The 21,427-nt window shown below is 51.0% G+C and overlaps 2 protein-coding genes across 3 annotated transcripts in view; one reads left to right on the top strand and one right to left on the bottom strand.

Annotated features, from left to right (window-relative positions):
- SYT3 (synaptotagmin 3) overlaps positions 1-4,283 on the bottom strand; it is a 14,949-nt gene extending 10,666 nt beyond the window's left edge. The window contains exons 1-2 of one of the 2 annotated variants that reach the window (XM_059999741.1): positions 4,085-4,283; positions 2,476-2,646 (exon numbers count right to left, since the gene is read on the bottom strand). In XM_059999741.1, coding sequence (XP_059855724.1) covers positions 2,476-2,626 — 151 coding nt within the window. In that variant the 5' untranslated portion in view covers positions 2,627-2,646; positions 4,085-4,283. The remainder of the gene's footprint in view (positions 1-2,475; positions 2,647-4,084) is intronic. The other variant, XM_059999742.1, reaches the window with a different exon arrangement.
- C20H19orf81 (chromosome 20 C19orf81 homolog) overlaps positions 1-21,427 on the top strand; it is a 25,262-nt gene extending 3,835 nt beyond the window's left edge. The window contains exons 3-6 of the mRNA XM_059999815.1: positions 18,082-18,154; positions 18,258-18,378; positions 19,586-19,725; positions 20,594-21,427. Coding sequence (XP_059855798.1) covers positions 18,082-18,154; positions 18,258-18,378; positions 19,586-19,725; positions 20,594-20,789 — 530 coding nt within the window. The 3' untranslated portion in view covers positions 20,790-21,427. The remainder of the gene's footprint in view (positions 1-18,081; positions 18,155-18,257; positions 18,379-19,585; positions 19,726-20,593) is intronic.

The raw sequence follows: 21,427 nt of genomic DNA, 5'->3' as shown, positions 1-21,427 counted from the left end.
CCCAATAAGTGGTAGTTCGAACATGAATTTTTGTTAGAATAATAAACCTTATTGCTGCTGCCACGTGTATCCAACATCACCGCTGCTGCAGCTATAACACACTCTGAATGCCTACTATATGCTGATATGCCTTTCAGAGAAACCCAAGGACAGCCCAGATCTTGAACTGAAGGTTTTGGGTTCATTTAGTAATCGGTACCAGGAGTGGGGTTTTTCAAGGAAATGTGAATTTATTTGGGGTTGACTTCAGTGAGGTGGAACACAGGGGAAATTCCTGCTCTGTACAGACCATGGGTTATGGGGGGCAGGGGGAGTAGCAGATAACTAAACTATTGGCAAGAAGCTCAGCTGGGTGGAGGGGCTGTGTCACTTCAGGGAGCTCTTGGTGGCAAGGGGGATGCCCTCTAGTCCTGAGTTGCCCAGGGAATCTAAGTCAGTGGCCCATGGTGTTAATCCTCAGGATACTGTGTAACTAAGGATGATTGATCCTAGTTTACAAATAAGGAAACTGAGTGTCTGAGAGAGAGAACGTGACCCTGCAGGCCCACACGGCGGGCAGTGGCAGAACTCTGAGCTTCCCACCCCGCCTCCAACCCCTTAGGGTGCTCCTTTCGAAGTGACCGACATCTACTTAGAGTTCTGGGGGCCTGTTAGAAACCGGAGCAAGGACTTTCTGGCCTCCTGAACATGGAAAGAATGGAAAAAGGGGGCCATTTTGGAAGAGAAGGGGGAGAAGAATTGAACAGATGCTTTCCCCCACTGTCAGCCTGGCCCAGACCCTCTCCAAGTCAAAACATCCATCCTCCAAACCCTGGCAGACTTCTCACTCCTGTCTGCCTGCACTGGGGAGCCATTTGGGTGTGCAAGGCAGTGTAGCGGTGCAGTAAAATACTAACCTTTTTGCCCAAAGAGACATTTGGCCCTTGATCAGCTCCCGGGGTGAACCTCTAAGCCCTTGGAATGTCCTGCCGAGTGTTTTTATTTACCTGAGACACTCGGGCCACATCAGATAGTCTGTGTAACAATGTGATTGATGCTGGGGTCTTTGGGCCACGTGTTATGAGCGTGACCCTTGGAGGGGTTAAGACTAAGCAGTAAAAACCCTGGACACAGAGGCTCTGGTGAGCTTCCCGAGCGGGCCCTACTCTGTGCGTGTTGTCACACATTGTTGCTGGGAGAGTTAAGGGCTGTCTGCGTGACTCCATCAGGACAGGACAACTGGAGGCTCATGCCTGGTCTCTCCTGCACCTTACCTTATGCCTCTTCTCCCTTTGCTGAGTTTAATCTCCATCCTTTTGCTGTCATGAAATGTAGCCATGCGTATAACAGCTTTTCTGAGTTTTGTGAGTCCTAGAAATCATTGAACCTGAGGGTGGTCTTGGGATTCCCCATCACTCACAATTGCAGTAGTGTACCAGGCTTCCTGGGGTCAAAATCTGGCTCTCCTGCGTACAGGCTATGAGATTCTGAGCGAGCTGCTTCAGGTCTCTGGGCCTCGTTCCTCGTCACTGTCCCATAGACATCCTGCACTCGAGATGCTGAGCCCCGCCCTGGCACTCAGCAAGCGTGACTGTCATTGTAACCTCCCACCTCATGCTTCCTGAAGGTTCTTCATCTGGACGAGGGCAATCATGATATTCCCTAGCTCTCAGAACCATGCTGATTCCTAGCTGGGTTACCTGGAGCCGATCACTCCACCTTCTGGACCTCAGTTTCCCCCATTGAAAATAGGGATTATAACTATATTTAGTATTTTGTAATAACCTATAATGGGAAAGAATCTGAAAAAAATATATATGAATCACTTTGCTGAATCACTGTAAACCAACTATACTTCAATTAAAAAATAAAATTAAAAAAAAGAGAAAATAGGGATTATATGTACCACAAAGGGTAGTGGATCTTGTATACTGTCTGGTACACAGTTGGTGCTCAGTAAGTATGTTCCAACATATATTGAATGACCACTGTGCGCCCAGCTTGTTCTTAGCACTCCACATGTGTTATATCATTTGAGTCTCTCAGATGCCCCATGAAGTAGTCACTTTTATGATCCCCATTTTCCAGATGAGGAAATCGAGGCACAGAAGAAGCCATTCATTTCGTAAGTGGGGGAGGTGGGATTTGAACCCAGACAAGTCAGACAGACTGACTTAAGAGCCTGAGCTTCTAAGCACTATGTGAAATGCACAAAGATACCTGAAGGGGGTGTGTGGCAGCAGTGGAGTGGTGGTGAGGGAGGGTGGACAGGAGGCCCACAGGGCAAAATCCAAAGGTCACAGGTCACACGGATCACAGAGCTCCTTATCCTTAGATCAGAGGTTTGGGGGACCAGCAACAGGCAGGATGGAGGCAAGACTATAAGAGGGACCGGCCCCATAAGGAACAGGAAGCTGAGCAGGGCTGTTCTGAACCTCTAGAACTCCTGGCTATGGTGGAAGCAGGGGGCTGGCCAAGACGGCTGGGGGTGCTGACCTGCATCGGGGCCCCGGGGATAGCCTCTGATTCGCAGGTCGTTGAACTCTTGGCACCTGTCACTGGTGTCGGCATCTCGGACCCGCGCACAGAGGTCCGAGACCAGGATGAGTGCCCGACGGCAGAGGTCATCCTCGTAGTCTCCTGACATGGTGGCCAGCGGGTCCTGTTCTTGGGGGGGGCCGGGCAAGAGTGCAGATAGGGAATGGAATGGGGGAGAGGGGTGGATAAAGGGCGGAAAGAGACAGAAAAAGGATAGGCGAGGGGACAGCGATTGGGAGTGGATGGACAAGGGGATGGAGATTAGGGGAGGATTGGACAAGGGAAAAGAAATTAGGGGCAAATGGACAAGGAGGAAGAGACTGGGAAGGCCAGCCAAGGGGCAGAGATTAAGGATGCATAAATAAAGGGGTGGACAGACAAGGAGACAAAGATTAGGGTTGCACAGATGCAGGGACAGAATTTCGGGAGGGAGAGACAACGGAACAACCACTTCTCATTCGTGCATTCAACAAATATTCACTGAGCACCAACTACGTGAGAGGCACTGTGCCAGCTGCTGCAGACCCAGCAGGGAACAAACCCCACGCGGTCTCCAGCTTCTTGGTGTCACAATGCAATGAGGGGAGACAGAGTAAACACATCAACAAACACGCACACAGAAACACACAGCCCTCAGACTGTGAGAAGTGCTCTAAAAGAAATAGTTGGAGGATGTGTCACAAGGGGACCTGGAGGTGGGCAGTCGGGGGAGCTCTCTGAAATCTGAAGGGTGGGATGGAGCCAGCCATGGGCAGTGGGCAGTGGGGCTGGAGTGAGGAAAAGCATTCAAAGCAGCAGGAATAGCGTGAGCAATGGCCCAGGGTGGGACAGGGCTTGGTAGGTCCAGGGAACAGGAAGGTGTAGACAGGGAGAGAGCGGGAGAGAGAGAGAGAGAGATGGATGGGGGTAGAAAGATAAGAGATGATTACGTGTGGTGCTGGCTGGGGAGGGATGGAGATGAAAGATGCAGAGACAAGGGCCAAGTTGAGAGAGGGAGAGGTAAGGGGAGGGGAGACAGAGATAATGGGAAGGGCAAACTGGGGCCCAGAAGAGAGGGACAGGTGAACAGACAGACGGAAAGTTAAGGATCGAGACGTGGGATGGACAAACCTTAAAGAATAAGCTGGTGTGTAATTCATGGGAGTGTGAGAGATGGGTGGACGTAGGGGCAGTGATAAGTGCCAGGAAGGAGCATGGACAGAAATATCTTTGAGAGACAAACAATGGACAAGAGGATGGATGGGGTGCAGAAATAAAGGACAGAAACATAACGGCCAGAGATCACAGATGGACACAAGGATACAGAGAAGGACTGGGCAGACAGACGTGGGTGCAGAAGGAAGGTTGGACTGGTAGGGGGGCGCATAAAAGAGAGGGGACCAGGAGAAATAGGTGGCTGTGGGGAGAAGGGGAATTAGCGACACATGGTTTGCAACTAGACATCAGAGATGGACTGGAAGGAGGGTGCTGGGGAAATTAGGGACAGACAGATCAGGGCTCACAGATGGACAGGTGTCGTGGGGTGCTGCAGAAGGCCAGGACTCCGAGACAGGCATAGCAGACTCACCTGCGCTTATCCCTGCCGTGTCCTGGATGGCAGCCGAGGCGGCGGCTGGCGGTAGCCCATGGGGGTTGTAGGGTGGACACGGGTCTGCGGGCCTGTCCCTACGAGCCAGGTGGTGGGAGGGGGTGCTGGATCTGGGGGTCGTGGCCGTGAGAAAAAGCTCAGTCCGAGCCGCACATCTTGTCCTACTCGGGCCAGCTGCTCGACCCCAGGCGACCCCCGAGAAGTCCAGCCACCCCTTCCCACCTCCGGGTCCCCAGCTCCGGGGGGGCGGGGGCGGCTTAAAGACTACAATTCCCGGCAGGCCTTGCGCTCGCGTTGCTGCGGCTTCATAGACCAGGCTCTGCAGGGACTGATGGGAATTGAAGTCCTTAATACCTCTCCCGGCTGCGGAGATGGGAATTTTTTTGGAGGTGGGGGGGTTAAGAGATGCCGGGGTCCCAAGGCGCTGCAGGGGAGAGGAATAATGTCTGGGACCTCGAGAAGCCGCGGAGTCCTAAGTCCTTAGGGACCATGGAGTGGGTAAACCATCCCCACGCTCGGGGGATCGGTGGGCGAGGTTGGGGTACACCCAGGTGTTTCAGGACCCCCCCTTCCAGGGCCACGTGCCCCTCCCCCGGGGCGACCAGCAAACGCTGCAGCACTCCCACTCCCGGGCGGGAGATCCGCTCACCTCTGCACCTACCCCCGCCCCCACGCGCTGTGGCCGCCCCCCGGGATGGGTCTGGGGCGGGGGCTGTGGCAGGGGGAGGGGAGGAGCAGACTCACCCGAAGCTGCCGCCGCCGCCGCCGCCGCCGCCGCCGCCGCAGCCCCGCGCGCCGGCCGAGGTGCCAGCTCGGCTCCTCCCCCCGCCCCTGTCGCAGGTCCGCGGCTCCTCCCCCTGCACCCCCTCCTTCCCCTCGGAACCTGCGGCTTCAAAGCCCAAATAGCGCGGCCGCAGCGAGGAAGAAGGGAGATTTCCCGAGACCGAGGCGTCTGAGACGCAGCGTACTTCCACAGACGAGGATGCAGAGATCTGAGATCATGACCCTCTGCTCCCCCAGGATCCAGGGGTCCTGGACCTCACCCCCTCCTCTCTCAGAGAAGTCAGGGACCCCAGTCATCTCTTCCCCCAGGACCCAGGGTACTGAGCTTCCAACTCCCTCCATTCTCAGATCCAGGAATCCACCCCTTCTGTTCCCTCCTCCCTTGGGGACCCAGGAGTCGCAACTCCCCAGCCCCCTTCTCCGCAGGACCCAGGACTTGCAGTCCTCCCAGCCGAGGAACGCTGAGGGATGGTGGTGGGCGGGGGAGGCGGAGCCTCAGAATCAGTGGTCCTGAGTCCCAGCCCGATGTGGGGGTTGAAGCAAGGACCTGGATTTCGGTCCTTCCCGGGCCGGCTCCTGAGTAGATTCTCAGATACTTGCTGAGCGTCTACTGAGCGCCAGGCACTGCTTTTGTGACCTTGCACTCTGCTCTGAGTTCGTTTCCTCATCAACAAAATATAGACAATAAACCTGTTTCCTAAGGGACCCAGAGGTTTGAAAAACCAGTCAATAAAGAGGGAGAGCATTGACACCAAGTAGGTGCTTAATGAATACTTTTTAACAACAGCAAGTATACCTTTACCGGTATAGTAATAGCAGTGAATGACAATTGCCACTGTGATCTGGGCACTGGGCTAAGTGCTTTGAAAGCATTCTCTGAGTTAATCTTCACTTTGGCCCTCTGAGATGGGGGGAGTTATGTTATTCCCATTTCACAGAAGATACAACTGAGGCCCACAGAGGTTAAATCCCTTGAAGAGGATCCAGAGCTACCTGGTCTCAGTGGCAGCCGGTAGGGGTGACTTGGAGCCCCCTCACCACCCCCAGTCTTCCTCAGTGCTGCCCCCTGCCTCCCCGTGACACCCATATAAATATAATCTCTAAGTAAAAAATTGCTGCTTCTTCTGCAAACACTTGAAGAGGAGTCCCCTAGGCCCCCCCCTTTAATTAGATAATCCGCCCAACTGCTGCCTATGTATACACGTTGCAGTCACCATCATACTTTTGAATGCCCCAGAAATGCCTCCGGGTTCACTCTGAATCCTATCCTCAGTGCTTCTTGTATTCTCCCGGATGGACCTACGTTTGCACCCAGGGAAGCTTGCATGGGGGTGGTGGTGCACCCACAGATATGTGCACACAAGAGCAGGCACCCCAAATACCACTCTCACAGCCAGACCTCCGCCCAGGGTCCACAGGCAGCTGTGTTCCACAGGGAGAGGCACACAGAAGGAGTGTGCAGCGATGCACACTTTCAGAGATGTGCACACAGACGGGCTTGCCAGACTCCCACGACATGTTCCCAAAGAGGCACTTGGGTGTCGAGGAATAGCTGTAGTGCACTGGTTGTGTGTGTGACTTTGGAAGTGGGGTACCTGAGTTCAAATCCCAGCTCTTTCATCATTTGTGGCCTTGGGTGAATAACTTACATTCTTGGTGCCTCAGTTTCCCCATCTGTAAATGAGGGTAATCTTTTTTTTTCTAATTTCTTTTTATTGGGAGGGTAATCTTTTTTTGAAACCCACCTCATTAAGTTATTTCGAGGATTGAATTCAATTCACCAGAGGTGCTTAGAGAAAATGGTTAATGTTTACTGTGGTCATAATTAGTAATTACACGCATTTGCTCATGGACTCCTTCACTGCATTTTACAAGTGAGGAAATTGAGGCTCAGAGAGGGGAAGTGCTCTGCCCAAGGTCACACAGCAGGGAGGTGTCAGAGTTGAGATTCAAAGCCATGTGGTCTGACCCTAGACTCCTTGAGTTCAGCCACTACGTCGTTTGCATATAGGAAGTTTGAGGACCTTGCCTGTCATCACCACCAGGGGTGTAGAAGAGCCCGGAGCACTGGACAGGGAACCAGGAGACAGAGACATTCGTTCAATTCAATCCATGCACCCAATTTGATAGATACTTACTGAGCATCTACTGACTGCCAGGCACTGTTCTAGGCACCAAGGATTTGGCTGGGAACAAAGCAGACAAAAATCCCAGCCTTGGGAGGACTCACGGTCTAGTGGTGGAGACAGGTGGTCATTAAATAACTCCATATGGGTATCAATGTTAGGAAGGAAAGTCCAGGTGCTGTGTGTCTGGGAAGGAGGTCAATGGAAGGCTTCTCTGAGCAAGTGACATTTGAGTTGGCGTAATCCAGGTGAAGATGGGGGAGGGGAGAGGACTGCTCCAGGGAGAGGGAACAGTCCACGCAAAGCCTGGGGTAGGAGCGAGTTTGGCACATGGAGGAGGACTGATGAGCACATAAGCTCCACGGGGGTAGCACTTTTGTTTCCTGCTGTGTCCCCGCTGCCTGACATGGTGCCTGGCACACAGTAGGCACTCAATAAGTATTGGTTGGTTGAATGAATGAACGAGTGGACGGATAGATAGAGAAGTGTATGTATGTATGCATGAGTTGGATGGGTGGATGGATGGATGAGCGGATGATAGCTGAATGAGTGGATGAGTGGATCGTTGGTGGGATGCATGCATGCATCCGTGCAGGAGCGAACAGATGAGTTTGCAAAGTACCTACAGATTCACACACAAATGTGCTGCAAACAAACGCAGACACACACCCAGAGACACGCACATTGTGTGTAAACACAGATTCACCTGTTCTCCTGGTGCTCCCCTGGGAGAACAAACACCAAGAACAGAGGTGGACCAAGCTGGCCACGGCCCGTGTGGTTGAGGATGCAGGGAGGCAAACCCTCTAACCTGAGCTACAAGCAGCACCCCCCCCCTGCCCCCCACTGCGGCGCTGACATAATTTCTGGAATAGAGGGAAAATGCTGATTCAGGGATTTGTGTCCCGGGCTGCATGCCAGGCCAGGGGGTGGGACAGGGATGACCCAAGAGAGTTGGGGTGAGTGGCAGAGGGAGGCAGGTGGGGCGAAGGCAGAAAGACCGGGAAGGAGGTAGAGAGAGAGAGAGAAACAGATGGCAAAATAAAGTGATGGACACAGAGACACACACACACACAGACAGAGACAGAGATAGAGACATGCAGAAAGGCATAGAGACACAGAGAATGAGAGACAAAGTCAGAGGCACGTGATATAGAAATTCAAATTCAGACACACAGAGAGATGAGGAAGGGTTCCAGAGACAGGTAGAGAGAGGGAGAAAAATAATGGAGACACAGAGAGATGGGAACTTAAAGGACCAAGACACCAGAGGGAAAAAGAGAGAGCGAGCCACATGCACACACACACATACACACACACACACACACAGATGCAGAGAGAGAGAGAGAGAGAGAGAGAGAGAGAGAGAGAGAGAGACAAAGACACCCAAGGAAGGAAGAAGAGAGGTCCAGAAGAGGCAGCTAATGCTGGTCACAGAGATAAAGAACTCTGGAAAGGGAGCAAACTGCAACTGAGTGCCTCCTGTGTGCCTCGCTCACATGCGGGGACTTTGCTGTATCTTGCTTTATTTAAGCACCATTAGCCCTTCAAGGCAGCATTATTGGTAAGAGATGAGGAAACCAAGGCTCAGAGAGGGAAAGACATTTGCCCAAGTTTGCACAGCCCGGCCATGGCGTTTGATGCTAGCCTGTTTGACTCCAGAGTCCATATCCTCTTCTTCATCCTATGTTACCTCATGCAGACCAAGAGACACAGGGCAGTGGGCTTAGGGGGTACTGAGTGTGAGTCACAGTAATAGAGGGAAATCGTCACTTGTTTATTCATTCAACATACATGTTCCGCACTTTCCTGATGCTGGAGAGCCAGAGATGAGTCAGGGGCCCTTGGTCTGGAGTGGGAGGCAGACACAGACCCAAATTCCTGAGCAAGACAGGCGGAGTGCACCGTGTTCAGAGGTCTGAAAAAAAAAAAGAGCAGATAAAGAACATGCAGAGGATGGAGACAGAAAACACAACTGGTAGGAGGAGGAGTCAGAGAAGGCTTCCTGGAGGAGGGGGCACTTGAGCTTCTTATGAAAGGATGAGGGTGTTTGCGCACCAGGAAAAGGGCAGAAGGCAGCATGTGGAGAGTGGAGACAGGAGTGAGGGGTGGGAGGGATTAATTAAATAAAGTAATTAATAAAAGGTGACTGAAGAATGTTTGAAGGTATGAGGTGAGAGAGGAAGCTGGGACCAGATCATGCAGTTCGGAGCCATGGGAGGGCTGAGAGCAGGGGAGGGGCAGGGTCATCTCCAAGTGCAGAAAGACCCCTCTGAAACCTTGTGGGAGGGGAATGAGGGGGGAGAGACTGGAGGATGTGAGGACAAGAAGGAGGCTGGGGCGAGGGTCCAGGAAGGAGAAGACCTTGAAACCTGAGTGGGTGTCGGGCTGTGGGAATGACGAGAAGAAAGAGCAGAGCCAGGAGGCAGAAGGGGTAGAGTTTGAAGACTGATGGGCTGTAGGGGCTAGGTGTGCCTGTGGTCATAAGGATGAAAGATGTCTCCTGTCCTATGGGGATGGACTTGGCAACTGGAAGTGAAGGACAGCCTGATGGGAGAGAAAAAGACATAAGGATATGCCAACAGGGAGTCAGGGCCACAGAGGAACTGGGTCTGGAAATTAGTCCATTTAAGTCTGGACTGTTGTAATTGCCGATGACAGAAACGCAAATAACCTGAGCATGAGAGGGAATTAACTGGGTGGATGAGGGCTTGAGGGACAGCTAGATCTAGGTGTCCTCAATCGTCTTCAGGAATCTGTCTGCATCTTTGGTTTCTGCTTTCCTCGTGTTGTCTGCTTTCAGGCAGGCTCTCTCCCCATGTGGCGATGTGATGGTCCCCAGCAGCTCCAACCTAGGCTCCGACCGGCCTGGCAACCTCATTGGAAAAAGAAAGACCCTCTTTGGTAACAGGTCCGGCAAAAGTCCAGGGGTTGAATCTGTATCCTACGTTGATTTTTAAGCTCATCCCTGAACAAATGACTCAGAAAATCAAGGTGCTACTGCCTAACAAGCAGGGAGTCAATGTTTATCAAGCAGGAATAATTGACAGCTAAGGCAGAGACCAGATGCAATCGAGAGAAGATTAGAGATACGGGTAACAGAGACAGACTGGGAAGACAGAAAAGTAACTGAAAAAGTCTGCGCTCCTCTCCCATGGTTCCTGCTGAGAGCTCTGCAGACACAAAGAAGGGATGCCCAGTGGGCACCTCTGTGGCTAAACTCCTTCACTCCTGCCCTTGGGGTCAGGAGCCCCCAGCCCCTCCCCCATCCACTGGAGGTACCATGGCAACCAGGCCCCCTGCTCACCTTTCCCTCCCCCATATAGAACCCAGTTTCTGTTTGAATCTCACCTGTACCTAACCAGTTCCTGTGTGAAACACGGATGAGTGGAGGGCAAGTGGGAACAGAAAAGGGATGACAGAGGGAGGGAAGCCAAGGAGCCCAGCAGAGGCAGCCGTGAGAGAAGAGAGATGGGGAGAGAGGTAGGGAGACAGAGAGGGGGTGATAGGGTTAGAGAGAGGCAGAAAACTATGAAGAGAGAGAGGGACGGGGGGCTGGGGAGATGTTGGGGAAACTGATGGGGGAGACTGGGGAGATGGAACAAGGGAAGGGGAGAGATGTGGGGAGAAAGGACAGAGAAATCAAGGGAAAGACTGGAGGAGAGACGGGGAGAGAGGGAGGGAGGGAGTGGGGCAGAGAGAGGGGTGGGGGAAGAAACTCGAGGAGACTGGGAGACATGGAGGAGGAGGCAGGAAAGTGGGAAAGAAATAATTGGGGCACACAGGGACTCCCAGAGGTTAAGGGAAACTGGATTTCCATGTGGTCTCAGCCTTCCATTTTTTTTTTCCCCCGGGGCTTCAAAGACAAGAAGGAGGAAGCAGCAGCAGGGAGAAGGAGCTGGGGTGGGTGACCCGGTCAGAGCTCTTCTTCCCATCCTCCTGAGACAACCCCTACCACCTTCTCAGGATGCAACACGAGGTGGAGCCCCTCTGCTCCTCCACCATGGGCAACCCCAGCATGCACAGGGAGGCAGGTACCGAATCGTGTCTGCTTGTGTGTTTGTATCCAAGTGTGGGGTTGGGCGGGTGGGGTCCTTCCTATGAGCACTGTGTCACAGCCCTGGCTTTCAGTGTGACCTTAAGTGAGTCACTGGCCTTCCAAAGAAAGAGCTACCCCAAATTCTTATGTCTACCAGATTCCTGAGCGTACCCTTTAGACCTCAAACTACATTTCCCATGAGGTCTTTCAATTCCCTGACCAATGTTCTGGACCCAGAACTACATTTCCCATGAATCTCTGGGGCCGTAACAACTCTTCTGAGGCCATTATCCCCCATAGACTCCCTACCCTGGTCCCTCACATTCTCGTTGTCTCCCGCACTGACCTCAACATCTTCTCCCAAAGCCACTCCTCCTCCCTGCTTCCCATGTTTGAATGGTGCCACTGCCAACCCAGTCTAGACGCCCGGCATTGTTCCCCCACTCCCACTACCTCCACAGCCATCAGTCCCAGCCCCATGTTCCTGCTTACTCTCTCTGCCCTGTCCCTACTTCTCTTTTCCCACAGCCCCAGCTCAGGCCTTGTCCTCTTCCATTGGACCCTTTGTCCACGTAACTCCCTGGTCTCCAGTTTCTCCCCTCCAGCCCATCCCCCACATAGCTCCAGAGGAGCCTTTCTGACACCCAGCACTAACCCTGTCTCTCCCTTGCTCACAGCTCTTCCACGTTGCCCATCACTCCCAGGAGAGAGTCTTAGCCCCTCAAGCTTTTGTTTGAGGCCCTGTGTGGCCTGACACTAGCTGACAGGCTCATCTTCCAGGGTTCCCTCCTTCCACTCCACTTTAGCACAGCTCATTCATTCATTCACTCATACGACATTTCTCAAGTAATATCTTGGTGAGGATTTATTTGGCTAGCAGGTGATAGAAAATTGGACTTAATGCAGTATAAAAATAGGAAAGTCATTGTCTCACTCAAAGAGAAGCCCAGAGGTGGATCAGGGTTTGTGTTTGGTTGGGTCAGCAGCTCAGTGAATGTCACTGAGAAGCCAGTTTCTATGTCCCTGCTTTTTGGTCTGGGATATAACCCCTTTGCACACCAGCTTGCATACCTCATGGTTACAAAATGGCTGCCACAGTTTCAGGCATCACTTCCAGAGGTCTTCACTTTAAGAACCCCAAATAAACTCTCCTCACATCTCATTGGCCAGCACTAAGTCATCCACTCACTCCTGTCTCAATCCCTGGCAAAAGGAACGAGATTATCATGATTATTTTAGTCAGTGGGGCTACGCATCAGGTGGGAGAAACTTTTTAAAAAAACCTATACCTAATCCTACTTCAGGTCCCAATTAACCAGAATCTCTAGTTCTGGGGGACCTAGCAACTATAGTTTTGTTTTGTGTTTTAATTAATTTATTTTTACATCTTTGTTGGAGTATAATTGCTTTACAATGGTGTGTTAGTTTCTGCTTTATAACAAAGTGAATCAGTTATACATATACATGTGTTCCCATATCTCTTCCCTCTTGTGTCTCCCTCCCTCCCACCCTCCCTCTCCCACCCCTCCAGGCGGTCACAAAGCACCGAGCTGATCTCCCTGTGCTATGCGGTTGCTTCCCACTAGCTATCTACCTTACGTTTGGTAGTGTATATATGTCCATGCCTCTCTCTCGCTTTGTCACAGCTTACCCTTCCCGCTCCCCATATCCTCAAGTCCATTCTCTAGTAGGTCTGTGTCTTTATTCCTGTCTTACCCCTAGGTTCTTCATGACATTTTTTTTCTTAAATTCCATATATATGTGTTAGCATACGGTATTTGTCTTTCTCTTTCTGACTTACTTCACTCTGTATGACAGACTCTAGGTCTATCCACCTCATTACAAATAGCTCAATTTCGTTTCTTTTTATGGCTGAGTAATACTCCATTGTATATATGTGCCACACCTTCTTTATCCATTCATCTGATGATGGACACCCAGGTTGTTTCCATCTCCTGGTTATTGTAAATAGAGCTGCAATGAACATCTTGGTACATGACTCTTTTCGAATTATGGTTTTCTCAGGGTATATGCCCAGTGGTGGGATTGCTGGGTCCTATGGTAGTTCTATTTGTAGTTTTTTAAGGAACCTCCATACTGTTCTCCATAATGGCTGTACCAATTCACATTCCCACCAGCAGTGCAAGAGTGTTCCCTTTTCTCCACACCCTCTCCGGCATTTATTGTTTGTAGATTTTTTGATGAGGGCCATTCTGACTGGTGTGAGATGATATCTCATTGTAGTTTTGATTTGCATTTCTCTAATGATTAGTGATGTTGAGCATCCTTTCATGTGTTTGTTGGCAATCTGTATATCTTCTTTGGAGAAATGTCTGTTTAGGTCTTCTGCCCATTTTTGGATTGGGTTGTTTGTTTTTTTGTTATTGAGCTGCATGAGCTGCTTATAAATTTTGGAGATTAATCCTTTGTCAGCAACTATAGTTTTTGAATGCTTGCCAGGTAATTACGATGAGCAGTAAGGGTCAGAAGACATTGCTTTGCACTGGATGGGATATCCCTGCGGATACCGGGGCTTGGTGAGCCTTACCTGGTTGCGTGGGTGGGGAATGGACACTCCTCAAATGGAGGAAGAAGGTGTCGGCTATAAGCACCTCTTCTGTGCCAGGGGCTAAGCTAGGCATAGCAAATGCTCTAGTGGCAAAACAGACAGTTTCTCTGTCCTCGGGTCTCTTTTAGTGTCTTTGAAGACCTCTTTCATTTGGAGACGCCCCACCCCACATCATCTCTAACCTAGACGGAGGTACCCATCTGATAAGTATACTTTATGTGTAGCTCCAGAAAAGATGAGTGACATTGAGTTGACCAGTTGGCTCGTTTTGCAGATCGATATTTGTTCATTCCAGTTTTGCTGTTTCCTTTGTGGTGTTTTGGAACCAATAACATTTTTAGCTTGTCAGGTTGCAAACTTTGGCTCAGGCCATTAGAAAGCCTGTGGGTCCCAAGTGTTTTGCCTGTAGTAATGAATGAAATGACCCAGCTGGTTCTCATGCAAGGAGGACAGACATGAAACACACTATCTCACAAATAATTAATAACCTACAATTGCAATAAGCACTCCTTAGCCTTGGACCTGAAGAGAATTCTGGGAATATTCTCTTTTGCTTAAAGACCTTAGCACCCACCCCCCGCCCCCACCCCGTGGTCCCTCTGCATAAAACATCTCCTTCTCTGCCATTTCTTTATTTAGCAAACAACTCCTTTATCCCTTAAGTCTTTTTTTTTCACTATTTTTAAAAATATATCTTTATTGGAGTATAATTGCTTCACAGTACTGTGTTAGTTTCTGTTGTACATCAAAGTGGATCAACCATATGCATACATATGTCCCCATATCCCCTCCCTCTTGAGCCTCCCTCCCATCCTCCCTATCCCACTCCTATCCCTTAAGTCTTGCTGTAGACATCACCTCCTCTAAGGAGCCTTCCCTGATTGCCCCCAGACTGGGCTTCCTCTCCGCCTCGTGACACGTCCATTGTAGCAAGTATTGCCCTTTACAGTGAACACTTACCCCACCAGACTGGAAGCTCTTGGAGGGCAGGCTGGGGTCTCATTAATCTCTTGGTCTGCAGCATTCTCCAAGGCACACAGGAGGCCTTGGAGATGCCTGTTGAAGTTTGAAAGTGTCGTGTTTCCTCAATTATTCAATAAGTATTTATTTTTAAATTTATACCTTTACTAAGTTACACATATACATTGAAACAAATATATTAAAATCACGGTTGTAATTTAGAAATCTTTATTTCTAATGCCACATTTCATGAGAAACAGTTTTATTTACATTTTAAACATACACCTTTGATGCTGCTACAGTCAGTTTTTTTAGTCATTTCACACACATTTCCAGGGCGTATAATTTTATTTCTAAGTTACTTATGATAGACATTTAAAAGATTATTTCTATTATGGAAAATTTCAAACATATTTCAAAAATAGAGACAATGTACATTTTGCTGATCTTGTTTCATCTAAGCAACCCACACATACACACTTTCTGGGGGGACATTCTATAGGACAAATTTGTTTTAAAGAAAATCCCAGACATAATTCCTTTCCACCCATAAATACTTAAGCATGTGTTTCTAACTGCTAAGGATTTTTAGAAAACAGACCTACCATATCATTAATTCCACCTAACAAATTCACAATTTTTCTTGACTATCATCTCATACCTAGTGCATATTTAAATTTCCCTAATTATTTAAAAATTTTATTTTTCACAGTTGGTTTGTTTTAATTAAGACCCAGAGTTGACATATTGCATTTGATGGTTATATTCCTTCAGTCTTTATTCAATAAATACTTACAGCTAGGTGCCTGGTGCTTTGCTAGACGCCAAGAGCGAAAGACAAGTCCCCGACCTCATGTTGCTCACATTATAATTAGAGACTCATAGAAGTAAATGTAAAATTGCAACTGTGATGAGAGCAAATACATGGTGTCATGAGTTCATGACAGGAACTGTTGACACACTTAGGGAGACTTGATGAGCTAAGTGAGGGGGAAGAGAGTTCCACACGGAGTCACAGCATGTGTCAAGGTCCTGTGGCAGGAGGGAGCATGGAGAGTTCAAGTCACAGAAGGGCAATGTTTCTGGAATGCAGCAAGTGAGGAGGACGATAGTGTCTGATCAGGCTTGAGACATCAGCAGGGTCTGGTCATGTGTGATCTTGGTCTTAATTTATCCCAGTGACAATGAGAAGTCCTGGGAGGGTTTTGAGGAAATGGAAACGGCCATGTGGTCAGATCTACATTTCTAAATGCTTCTGATGGGGTGAATGAAGAGGGAGAGAGAGATATATATTGAGAAGTTAGGAAGCTGTTGTCTAGACAATAGTGGGGCGAGAAGCAGCAGACTGGGGGATTGAGAACACAGATTCTGGATCCAGTGCCTAGATTTTTATCCTGATTCTGTCACTTGGCCTGTGTGACCTTGGGCAAGTCACTTAAGTTCTCTGTGCTTCCGTTTCATCATTTGTTAAACTACACTCACTCAGAAGGCTGTTTTGAAGATTCAGTGGAAAAACACTTTAAAAGGTGCCTGGCTTTTTAAAGGGGGCTGTAAACACGTAGTTATTATTATTGTTAAGTGGACAGATTTGAGAAGGAGATTACTATGTTGGGGGGATGAAAGGGAGGCCAGTATGGCTGGAGAAAAATGATCAGAGAGGTCATCAGAGTGACCACACGCAGGGCAGGTGCTTCTCAAAGGGGATCTTGCTAAAATGCAGACTCTCACCCAATAGGTCTGGGGTGGACCCTGAAATGCTCCCCAGACCACACATTGAGGAATGAGTCCCCATCACAGGGAGGACTTTATGCTGAAGGCAAGAGGAAGCCTCCGGTGGTTTGGAAGCCTCTGGTGGTGCTGAGACGAAAAGATCACCCTAGCTGCCCTGCCAAAACAGATGGGAGGTGGAAGAACAGGGACCAGAGAGGGGGGCTTACTATGGTACAAGCTGAGCTGTGTTGATGTGCTGAAGCCAAAGACCGCTATGGGAGCATAGCTGGGACACAGCCCTGTGCTGGAGACAGCCTGTCCCAGCTCACAAGAGCCGAGTGGTGAATTTTGCAAGCTGGTTGTGAAAACCATGGGTAGCATAAAATTGGTCAGGGTGAGAGTACTGAGACCATGAAAACAGGCAGATGCTGAGAGAGAGAGAGAGAGAGAGAGAGAGAGGGAGGGAGGGAGGGAGAGAGGACATTTACCAGCACGCCGCTGAGTTTACTGAATGAGGGAGATAGTAACACATCAATGTCCGAGTAAGAGGTTTTTAGAGACCTGGGCTGAGTTAGGTGACTTGGGGAGGAATCTGGAAAGCAGGCTTTGCTCTGGATCACATGCTGGCAGGAAGCAGAGGCAAGTCCATGACATGAGAGCCATCAGAATGGCACTAACACTGGTTGGGAAAAAAGCAGCATCAGCTCTGAGCCCAGAGGGGAATATTTGGTCTGTTTTGTGGTTTCGGCAGCGTCGAGGTTGTGCTGTGTTGAGACATGACTCCAGAGGGGTCTTCTTTTTATCTTGGCCCATCATGGTCACAGAGTGACCTTGGCTGCTGTTGGAATTCTGTGAAATTCCTTATGTCCAAAGGGAGGTCACCAGGGTCCCTCTGGGAGTGCCAGGCCAGCTCCTGGCTGTCAGGGGTTGCTTTCTGCATTTTTTCAGCTGCTGTAACAAAGAGACCCTCAAACTCAATGGCGTTAAGAAAACAGTTGGTTTCTCTCTCGTGTAAGAGGAGGAAGGTGGTCTGGATGGGTGGGATGTCTCAGCCCCTCGAGAATACAGGGACCCATGGCGCTCCATCATCTCTAGCAAGAATAAAGTTGGCTTATTGCTACATCCACATTCCGGTCCAAGGGAAGGGGCACTGAGTCCAAGCCAAGAAAATTTCTCTTAAGCAAATGACTCCAAAGTTGCACCCCTCACTTCTGCTAACAGTGTTGGCGAGAATTTGGTCATGTGGCCACACCTAGCTGCAAGGGAGGCTGGGAACTGTTGTTTCCAGCTGGATAAAACTCTAGGATTGTAGAGGAAGGGGAAATGGATTATGTGGGACAACTAGCAGTTGGCCATAGAAGAGACCGATGTCGATGGAGGGGTTGTGTAGAAGAGTCCAGATTTGAAAGCTGTTATGAATCAAGTTCCAATCAAGAGGCCAGTTCTGAGAGTGTTGGAAAAACCATATAACTAGATTCAAATGCTGCTGCAGTGAAGAAGCTAAGATGGGATGATTGGAAATAGGAAGCAAAAAGGAGCACATCCCTTCCCTTTCCTCCTGGCTTGCGGTCTCCCGCTAGCACCCCCTTTAGGCAGAGCCTAACAGGACCCCAACTGTCCGAGTGGAAATGGGGTTGGTAGAGTCCTTTGGGGCTGAGAGACAACAGCTTAACAACTGGCATAAGAGCTATCCTGGGGGTGGCACGGACAGTCATTTGGTGATGCTATTCAAGTGGAATGACGTGCGAGGAGTGCTCAAGGCAGCTGATACTGGGTTTTCCATCCGCAGGAGCACTTCTTGTGGACCTAGAGACCCTAGAGGAGACGCAGGCTCGGAGCCTGGGCAGACCTGTCAAATCCTCGTGAGTGGTCCCTGGCCCCATGATTTCTGATCTGAGATCCTCTGAGTGCGGTGGCTTGGACCCCTAACTTTGTGAGGTCCCTGTCCGCTGGCTGTCTTCCCAGGAAGCAGTATCTGCGCCAGGTCATTGCAGAATACGAGGCGCTGGACCGAGAGCTCCCGTGCATCCGCAAGTTCCCCATGCCACCTGCTGCCCAGCCCCTCTGTCTGTGCATGGAGACCTCAGTGAGTGTCCCCCCCACCCCCATGATCCCAGGTCCCTGGTGGCATGGTGGGAAGGACACAGGCTCAGAAGTGAGGTGGACAGGGGTTGAATCCAGGCTCTGCAGCTCATCAGCTGTGGGCTTGGCACCAGGATAAGTGGCTGAAAATTGATAGTGAATTTGTCAAAGGGTTCATCATCAAATTTATCACTGCTGATCCCAGAGGGGAGCCCGAGAGGCAGAGAGAGGGGACACTGAGGACAGAGGGAGTCCTGCTAATCCACCTATTATGAAATTCTGTAAAATTTACAGATATCGCAAAAATCCATTTCACAAAGCCCGTTGTTTGACAGATTCAGTGACTTGGTTATTCAGTGTACGGATCCTTTGGGCATTCCTGCCTCAGAGGAGGTATCTATTAAGTTCTCACCCATTTGAGAATTAAACAAGGCTCGCCAGGCAGAAGCCTCGGAAGTGCTCCCTCAGCTCATCTGTGTGACTGGGCCTCAACACAGGGATTGCTGTTCTTGTTTATGGGGCCAATCCCCACCCTATTGCTCCGCTTCTTTGTGTTTTTGAACATGAGACACACACACGCACACACACACACACACACACACACACACCCAACATACACACCCAACATACACATCCAAGGCTTGCCTTCCTGGAGGTGACCAATTTCATGATTTCACTGTGGTTTCGCAGCAATTTTATATGTCATGACATAGGGTATCGCCTTCGACACGGTAATCTCAGACTGAAGACGTGGTTGATGATCAATATATGTTTCTGAATGCAAAATAGATTGACAAGACGTCATATCCTCCTACGAGCCTTATTTTTTGAGAACTGAATAGTTCTTAAAATGCTAATATGACTAAAAAATGAAAAAATTACGGCTTAGATCCTTGCGGAAATCTTCAAGGGCTGCCCGAGTCTCGCCATCCAACGCAGGTTGCTGGAAAGGTTTTCAGTAGATTGGCAAAGTTGGCCAAATCGGTGAATCGTTCAGTCAGCTCTTCATTGACTTTTGGCAAATCGGTTTGGTGAGAACTGGCTTTTTTTTTGGAGAATGACCTTGAATGGCAGTAGATGCCTTGCTACCTGAAAGATTCCTATCCTCCCCGCTCTGGCAGGTTCTGCAGGTGGGGTCTCGGGTGGGGACTTCTGCACCCGGACTGAACTCCGAGTGTCACTGACGGAGGTTCTCTCTCCGACATCCCCAGCCCGAAGAGGACCTTACCCACCTGGAGGTGCTGGAGGCGCTGGAGGCCGAGTTACCCGGGGCCATGGAGAGCGGGCGTGTGAGGAGCATCCGCTTTGAGAACGTGAACGTCATCTGTGGGACTGCTGGGCGCCGGGACCGGTGAGTCCTTGGCGGGGGCAGGGCCTGGAGCGACCGGGAGGGGCAGGACCGCAACTGGCAGGACCGCGGTGAACGCGATGGGGGAGCCGGGAGGGGAGTGAAGGCAGTGAGAGGTGGGGCGGGGCGGGGCGGGGCGGAGGCTCTGAGTGGCCGGGAGCTAATAGGAGATGTGGGCCAACAGTAAGCTCCGTGAGGGGCGGGGCGGAGAAGTGAGGGCAGTGAGGGGGCGGGGCCAGGAGCGCCCGGAGAATGGCGTGGTTGGTATAAGGATCCAGACCCCGCAGAGAGTGAGAGCCGAGAAGGGGCTAAGGCGAGAGTGGGCGCAGTGAAGGGGCAGGGGCAGGTGAGATCGGAAAAGAAGGTGGGATTTGAGTGAGGAACCGGACTTTCAGTGACCCAGGTGGTGACGGGGATGCGCAAGACCGAGGTGTGTGGTCGGAGCATGGGAAACAGCTCTGAGCGGGAGCGTAGCCGGGACTGAGCACTTTGCAGGCGCGGGGCCAGAGTGATCGGTGGGCCTGGAGGTCTAGTTGGGCGCGGGGCCGGGCCTGAAAGCCACACTGAGGGGGCGGGACCTGGAGCTGCTGGATGAGGATAAGGCCCTGGAGCGGCGGTTTAAAAAGATGGAGCCTCGACAGAGCCAGGCTGAGAGAGAAGACGGGACCTAGACTGACCCAGGTGAGGGTAGAAGTACAGATTGACCTCGGCGAGAGTGCAGGGTTGGAGAGTTTAGGGATGTAGTGACGGGTTGAGGGACTGGAGTTGGTAAACGAACAGGGACCAGGCAGGGACTCTGGGACAATCAAGGCCAGCGATTCCCCTTCCGTCTCCGCCCCGCCCCTCTCCTCTTGGCCCTGCCCCCTTGCAGGTGGCTCATCACGGTCACGGACTTCCAGACTCGCTCGCGCCTACTGCGCTCGGGGCTCCGCCTCCGCGGGCTCCACCACCTTCTCGTGCGCAACGACGAACTGCTGCTGGGCGATTACCGCCTGCACCTGCGCCGCTCCCTGGTCCGACGGCGCATGCTCGAGGCTCTGGGGGCGGAGCCGACCGAGGAAGTCTGACGTTTTGGGGGCGGGCCCCGGCTGCGCCTGCGCACCGCCCAGCGGGCTCGGGCGACCCACCCGGAATCCCGAAGGAAAGGGGCGTTGCCTTCCCAGGAAGGAGGCGGGGTCGGCTCGAGGGGGTGGATACTGTGAGTTTAATTATAAAGAATGACCTGGTACAAAAGCCATTTCTCTCTGCAAAATCTTGGTGGGGAGTCAGGGGGTGGGAGGTGATGGGGGGTAGGGACGAACCCCCACGATATAATCCCGCCTCCCAAATCTTCCTCCAGTCCCTGGAAATGGACACCTGGGTCCCAATCCCTTGAGGGATGAACTCTGAGGCCCGAGAGAGGGAAGACCCGGGCGCCGGGGCTTTGAACGCGTGCGATCCTTGTCCCAGCGAGAACCAGACGTCCGCATCCGCCCCCCTCCTCTTCCTCCTCCCACCCGCCTTGGAAGACAATTCTCGGGCTTTTATTTCAGGTTTTTTTCTGGATTTTTTTGTGTGTGTTCTAGGTTTTTTTTTTTTTTGTATTTTCCTTTGTTATCGTTCCTCTTTTTGCTTTGTCTCTTCGCCCCGCGCTGCCCCCCATCCAGTCCCTTCCCCCTCCCCACCCCAACCTCCCCTCCCCCCTCCCCACCCCCCATACCCTCCC

Source organism: Delphinus delphis, chromosome 20 (assembly GCF_949987515.2).
Source record: "Delphinus delphis chromosome 20, mDelDel1.2, whole genome shotgun sequence".
Classification (NCBI taxonomy): Eukaryota; Metazoa; Chordata; class Mammalia; order Artiodactyla; family Delphinidae; genus Delphinus; species Delphinus delphis.
Note: the sequence above shows the minus strand (reverse complement) of the source record. Positions and strands in the feature narration are given on the sequence as shown.